Here is a 7,881-nt window from a genome sequence, read left to right on the forward strand (position 1 = left end):
TATCTACCCTAACCCTCAGCCCCTCCACTATATCATGGTTTACTAGCTACTTATCTAGTCGACAGCAGGCAGTCCTATGGCATGACCAGCTGTCCCCCCTCCTAACAGTATCCATAGGTGTCCCTCAAGGATCCATCCTTGGCCCACTATTGTTCTCACTATTCACCAACCAAATAAATTCCTCTTCACTCACAGCATCAGTAGTACAATACACAGATGACACCACCCTTATAAGTGCCGCCCCCACCTTAAAGGAACTGCAAATCCTCACCCAAAACACTTTTACTCTAGCCAAAACATGGTTCACAAACATCAAACTCATTCTTAACCCCCAAAAAATTAAATTAATTCTTTTCGTCCCAGGTCATGCTCCCTCCCTCAACAACACTTTCACCATTCACTCCAAAGATAACATTCAAATCACTCCAACTGCACACACTAAACTCTTAGGTGTAGAAATAGACAATAACCTCAAATTTGACATCCATATAGCACAAACCATTAAGAAAGTTAATAAAAAACTAGGACTTCTGTATAGGAACAAACACTTTATAACTAAACAAACCAAAGCTACTATTCCAAGAACTCATCTGTTATCCATCCTTCTCTATGCCTCTCCCATCCTTACTAATCTCCGCCAGAGTGATCTGAACAAAATGGAATCTTGTTATAACAAAATTGCCAAGTTTGCAACTGAAACCTCATACAAATACCACCACTGTCTCACCCTTAACCAACTCAATTGGCTCAAGCTACCTCAACTACTTCTGTTTAATCAACTCACAATAGCGCATAATCTCTTCTACCTTCCAGAAAAAAACCTCAACTTCAAAATATAATTAACCCCCACATCCCTACCAGAGCCTTACGATCTAGTTCTCAGAACCTAATAATCATTATCAGACACAAAAGTGATGCTGGCAAATCTGTCTTTACCTGCACTATTGCCAAAATCTGGAACTCACTACCTAGCCAAATAACATCCACCACCTCCACTGTTCAGTTTAAGAAACTCCTGAGAAACCATTTCTGAAACAATTAGCTTTGTTCATGCTACTCCTCAGGTTAATTTGCACCAATACCATGTTCAAGGATTCTACTAAATTTCCCTTAATTCCCTTCACTGTAAAGCTTAATCACTGGTTATTTCTGTAACAAAATATTGAGAGTACTCATAATTTAGAAAGAAAAACATTGTTTTTTCTTGTGTTTATATTTTATATTCTATATAAACCCTACTACTAGAAGGCTGTATGCTGACTTTACTAAAGAAATTGCTCATCTATACATAACTTGTGTTTCTATGGAACCTATATCTCTGTATGATATTCTTGTGTAATTTATTTATGACATGCTATTGGAGCTTTTCTCCCTGGGCCTCCGCTGAAAATGGATATATGTCCAGTCGGACTTTCCCGGTTAACAAATGTAAAATAAAATAAAAATAAAATATATATATATATATATATATATATATATATATATATATATATATATATATATATATATATATAAATATATATATATATATATATATATATATATGTGTGTGTGTGTGTGTGTGTGTGTATATATCTGTATGTTGGGACACTGAAAAACTGCAGTTAATACTCTTATTTTTTTTTCAGCTATCGTATGTCTGATCCTTCAGAAAAGCATATCTACAAATCTGCACCACTGTTTGGACAGTTTTATGCCGTGGATATGACAGGACATATTAAAGTGGGAGATGCTGTATACAGACTTCTTTAGTAATGAAACTGTGCATTTTACTGAAAATTCCAAATAAATCATTAAATATAATTTCCAGTATTAACAGACATCAGTACAAATGGATTGATTAGATGCAACTTCAATGCCCTCTGTTTTGACCAACTCTTGAGATTTTCTTGTTTGATTTTGAATATTACCAGCTTGTAACATTTGGAACTGTGCTTGCCCTCAATCAGTGCACTTCATGAGAAATGTGTTGCTTTGCCAATGACCACTGAGTTAAAGAACCTGACTGAATTGGGTTTTGAAGTGATTCACCAAATATTTTGGTTTTAAACTTGTATGTCTGTGAGGTTTATGGTTCTCAAATTGAGACATAATACATGGGGAGCTGCAGGGGGGACTCCCTGTTGCAGGGAGAATTTGGGGAGAAGCTTTCTTCCACAAAAAGTATTGTTTTGTTGAAGCTTTTTGGACCATCATTATCAAATGGTCTTCATCTCTGTGGTCGTCACTGAGTCATCTAATGTCCGTGTTTCTGTCAGTAACATAGCTTGGATCTTAGATTTGACATGTGTCATTGGAATGTTCCTGTGTTCAGTGCCTAAACTGCCAAAACCTACAAAATGTTCTTGCTTTCGACAGCTCACAGGTCTGGACCTGCACCAGCATTGACTTTATTGCCTGGAAGTAAAGACTGACAATGAAGTGTTGGCACTGTTGACAGCAGGTCAGCCCAACTATCAACAAAAGGCAGAAGAAAGAGGTGTGCATAACCAAAAGGAAGTGGGCAACTGTTGTGTGGTCACTGTAGGGACTGGCAAAACTTTCAATTTTTGGTCAGTGTTGGGCTAACAGAAGAAAACAGGCTGTTTGGTGACTAGATATTGCCCAAGTATGCCGTTACAAAGTCTTTCAACAAGGTGGCTTCTCATTCCTTGTGAGGAATCAACCTCACACTAGTTTCCCACCAGTGAAGTAAGTAGTGTGAGTGGTGTGACATAGTTTACCACACTGTGAATGCAATAATGTGTCGAACTGACTGTCCTTTGTTGGAGCATATCGAGAATGATCATGTCCAACCTACCTTTATGAAGATCTCTCAAGTCCCTTAATTAATGCTCATTAGGCAAACTCAGGACCAGAGTACCTACTTTTTTTGCCTTACTCCAAGTCATAGAATCTTTACAGTTGTAGTTTATGAGACTTCACTTGGTGGTCATTGTCTAGTTGAAGTCCTCAAGGATGCTGAGGTGCACCCTTAAATAACTGAAACCTACATTAGGCATCAAGCAATCCTGTCAGTTCCAGGATGTTGAGGCTGCATCATCTGGTCCTTATCTGCCATTTGCACATCTCTTCTCATGTCAGATAAAACCAGGCCTCACTTGCTGGAACTTGTTACGAAGAAGGGCATTCTTAGGAGCCTATGTTTTTTAATATCTGGGACAAAGTTAATAAAGTTAAGCCCTCCTCTTCTTGTGATCCCTACCCCACTACTGGGGAAATTTTCACACAAATGTACACTTTGGACTGCCCTTCTGCTTCCCTGCCTTTTGTGCAAAAAGTGACTGAATTTTTATCTGGGAAAGAAGAACGAAAAACCTTGGTTTATTCTCAATTTATGTATCTTGTATCCTGGAAGCATTTGAATTCAGAATGCCATACTCCTAAGAAGGTGACTGCCTTCTGTAATCATGTAACATTATTGAATAACATCCTGATTTAGGGCAGATTCTTGATCTTGATGTAGTCTAAGGTACTTTGTAATCCAAGAAATCACAGCACTTTTTGATGCTGTAGATGAGAAGGTTCTATTCTGCTAGTTTGACAGTTTCATTCCTTAACTACCTGTCTAACTTTTCTCATTTTAAGCCCTCCTTTGTGAATCAGACTCCATCAGTCTATGATAAAGAAAGCCCCCACACCCATTTTGATGTCCTGACTGGAGGTAAAGGTTTGCACAATTTCAAGTGGTGACCATATTTTATAAAGAATCAGGTACAGAAGGCTCTAAGGTCAACAGAAACTAGGCTGAAGACCTCGTGCGTTGACAGGAATGAAGGCACACGAGTTTAACAAATTACCCCAAGCTTTAGCATGTTTGGAAGAAGAGGAGATAGGTGGAGTCTAAAAATGGTTATGCCTCAAAACACTGTGTGTGTGTGTGTGTGTGTGTGTGTGTGTGTGTGTGTGTGTGTGTGTGTGTGTGTGCGCACGCGCGCAAGGGCGCCTTCAGGCAAGTGCAAGGGGGTGCACTTGCACCCCCCTAGATCAGAGCTGGTTCCAACAATAGGCCCACTGGCTGGCAGATTAATTTTTTTTAATTAAAATAAATATATATATATATATATATATATATATATATATATATATATATATATATATATATATATACACATTTCTAAGGGCGTTCTTTAAGAATATTCTTTGCATCCGGTCACACACCTGTCACATCTGTGCGACCGATTGTTTATGTTTTCATCTTCCACACGCCCTCAGATTTGAATTCCAGAAGACTTTTGGACTGAGGACAAATAGACAAGGAGGTAGGTATGTGCATGTGGGTGTTTAAGTGTTTAAAAGGTGGGTGTGTGTAAGAAATAGGAAGGTAGGGGTTTGTGTGTGTGTGTGTGTGTGTGTGTGTGTGTGTGTGTGTGTGTGTGTGTGTGTGTGTGTGTGTGTGTAAGAAGTAGGTAAAGGTGGGGTGTATGTGTGTGTATAAGTAAAAAGTAGGTAGGTCTTTGTGTATGTGTGTAGGAAGTAGGTTGTTAAAGGTAGGGATGTGTGTGTATATGTGTGTGTGTGTGTGTGTGTGTGTGTGTGTGTGTGTGTGTGTGTGTGTGTGTGTGTGTGCCCACATTCACATATATTAACCTATCTCTGAGGGTTAAAATGCTGGGATAAACTTAACTTTATACAAACTACATTTTTTTTTAAAGTTTACTGCAACGGTTTAGAAAGCAGTCATTGACTGCTTTATTTTATATATGCCTACCTATGGGTCTACTTCATATGATCGAAAGTTCATTTGATAGAAACTCATTTGACTGAGACCATAACACCGAAATTTCAAAACACTGAAAACCTATTTGACTGAAAACTCATAACACCTAAACATTACAGTGAAAGATATATGCCCTTTTCCCCACTGTAGAGCGATCATGGAGTTAGAATATATAGTTGGGGAGGGGCACAGCCCCCCACATTGGGGTGTTTGGGGGGCATAGCCCCTCACATAGTTTAGGTAAATATTGTTTTTTGCAAAGAGTTATTTATTGCAGTTATAAGTATCCATGTATATGGTTTAAAATGTCTGAAGTATGTGGGGGGCTCTGCACCCCACACCCCCCATTGTGGGGGGCTCTGCCCCCCACATCCCCCTAACTATATATTCTAGCTCCAGGATCGTACTACAGTGGGGAAAAGGGCATAATCCTTGAAATTTCATGTTTAGGTGTTATGAGTTTTCAGTCAAATGGGCTTTCAGTGTTTTGAAATTTCGGTGTTATGGTCTCAGTGAAATTAGTTTCTATCAAATGAACTTTAGATCATATGAAGTAGACCCCTATCTGTACGTATCTTTATTAAGAGGGAGGTGTGGGGTTCATACCAAGCAATTGTCTGGATTTTTGCCTCACATTTTCAGTTTGTGGATGTATGTGTGCGTCATACCTTTCAGCTATATAGATTTTCACAAAATGTTTAAGTTTTGCCTTATATTTTTCGTCTCTTCCTCATAAAAATTCTGTTTTTTTTTTTTTTTTTGACAAATCATTGGGATGAGCTAAGGATTAATATTACTAAATAATGATATGCATTTGAGTTTCAGACTTCATATTTTTCAGGATATGCATTGTAACACAAATCCTGTTATTCTAGCACCTTTCTAAATTTATAAGAGGAATATTTAAAATGTGTCCCTAGTTTTGGGCTTTTGTCCCCCCTCTCCATTATAACAAGTTTTGTCCAGATTTCTTGTGCTAAGAGATTGAAAGGTATGGTGTGTGTGTGTGTGTGTGTGTGTGTGGGGGGGGTGTAAGTAGGAGGTAGCATACCCCTCAGCTGTCCAGATTTTGTCCCATATTTTTGTTTGTTCCTACTAAAAGGATTGAAGTTGTTAAATAATGACATTTGAGTTTTGGACTTCATATCTAAGTTCATGAGAGCAGTATTTATAATCTGTTCCTATTTATTTTCAGATTTTTCCAGATTTCGTGCACTAAGAAGTTGAGGTGTGTGTGTGAGAGAGTGAAATGCCCTAGATAGAGCAGGTGGAATTTATTTTCAAGTACATTTTCAAGGGAAGAGAAGTTTACTGTTGCTCATGCTAAGTCTGCTTAAAATGTACAACTGTTTTGTTTAGCAAATGGTATTACTATTGTGGTATAGAAGTTTAAAGCAGTATTAGAACAATAAGTAGTATACTTGCATCTTGATGCAGAAGGCTTTAGGTTCTACTCCCACAGAATGTAGATTTGTATTTTAAGGGGGTGGGGTGCTGGAGTCCTGAGTATTTCCTCCTTTGGATGAGTATGAACTTGTTTTTCAGTTTGCCATCCATTCCCTATTGCAATATACCAGCTTACCATTTTTTAATGTAACACAGGCAATTCGTCAAGGGCAGCAGGCACTAAATTTGTAGATGAAATACTGAAATGTAAAGTTGTTTTCTAGCAGCAACCTTTTCATTAGTTTCAGATCTCTTTAATCTGGAATTATCAAATGACTTTTACTTCTGCAGAGATTGTGCATATTAACTGATATTGGTGGATTGTAATGACAGAAGTTTGAGTGACCTTTTACAGTTGAAATTTTCTGAATTGGGCAGTTGTGTCATTATGGGTTCATATGTTTTGTTTCATTGCTTACTGGAAAAATGTTTAAAACTATAAATTAAAAACACTGTCTAACAAGTGGTGCTGTATTATACAATGGATATACTTATTATCTATTATAATTTAATACAATCAGGAAAGTGAATCAAAGAACATTTGCATGGTCCTAAAAATGTGTGCAAGGGTCCTGTGATTTGAAAACAGCCCAAAGGTAAACTTAACCCACCATTGACCAGATGCATTTTCTTTGAATGTGGGTTTCAAGTCTGTTTCAGTGAATGTGAGTTTCAAAGGCAGATATGTTTTAATGCTAAGTCTGTTTTCATTGTAAGACTGCATTGCTTTGTTTAACAAATGTCTATCAGTGCTCGTGCTATAAAATTTGAAATAAAAGTTGTAAATTAAATCCAAATATCTGTAATCATTTTAGAAGTAAAGCATAAAACAGTATGCACACAGTTTTGAACAGTGTTTATGGCAGCTGGGGAGAAATAGGCAAGTAATGGGACACTGGAATGGCTGCTGGGGGGTTGAGGTGGGGGGGGCTCTGGTTTTGCACCCCCCCCTGCAAAAAATTATGCGGGCTTCTGTGTGTGTGTGTGTGTGTGTGTGTGTGTGTGTGTGTGTGTGTGTGTGTGTGTGTGTGTGAAGACTGTATAACAGCTATGTGGCCGAGTTAGTTATGAAAATAAGTTACATAAAGAAAGCTGGTGAAGGAATATAGAAGTCCAGAATGTTATCAAAAGAAGGAAAGAAACCGTGCAGGAAAAAGTGGGAGATAGAAAAAAAAAAAACAGTAGTACTGGTTAGCTAACAAAGATGCCATAAGATCAGTAGCAATAGCAAAGAATCAGAGGAACGTTACCAACTTCTAGAAAGTGATTCAGCAAGTCACAAAAACTCTTATCAGGTTGCAAGGCAAAAACAGAATGATAAAGAAGATACTCATCAAATGCTGTTCGTAAACAATGTCAGTAAAAACATGCTCACAAATCCCTAGGACCACAAAGGCAAATGGAAGGTATATTTGCAGCAGCATCTGAATGAAGAAAACCCACACATAAGCTGTACTACTCCAGACACAGCCTATATTGAAAGAAGATCAGCAACCCACAGTAGGAGATTTAAGAACAGGTCTAAGGAAAACAAAGTCAGAGAAAGCTACAGGCTCCTCAGATGAGGTCACAGCATATGTGATCAAAATGTTGGGTGAGTTAGGGGAGAAATGGCTCCACAGGGCACTTACAGCAATATGGAGCAAAGGGTGTATTGTAGATAACTGGTGAGTAAGCATTCTAGTGCCAGTTTACAAAGTCATAGTGAATATTCA

The 7,881-nt window shown here is 38.1% G+C and overlaps 1 protein-coding gene across 1 annotated transcript in view; it reads left to right on the forward strand.

Moving 5' to 3' along the window:
• The window catches only part of MTARC2 (mitochondrial amidoxime reducing component 2), a 331,710-nt gene extending 329,890 nt beyond the window's left edge, over positions 1-1,820 (forward strand). Inside the window, exon 7 of the mRNA XM_044060177.1 lies at positions 1,629-1,820. Coding sequence (XP_043916112.1) covers positions 1,629-1,752 — 124 coding nt within the window. The 3' untranslated portion in view covers positions 1,753-1,820. The remainder of the gene's footprint in view (positions 1-1,628) is intronic.
• The last annotated feature ends 6,061 nt before the right edge of the window (positions 1,821-7,881 follow it).

This window comes from Protopterus annectens, chromosome 1.part2 (assembly GCF_019279795.1).
Source record: "Protopterus annectens isolate FY-2018-M chromosome 1.part2, PAN1.0, whole genome shotgun sequence".
Lineage (NCBI taxonomy): Eukaryota > Metazoa > Chordata > Ceratodontiformes > Protopteridae > Protopterus > Protopterus annectens.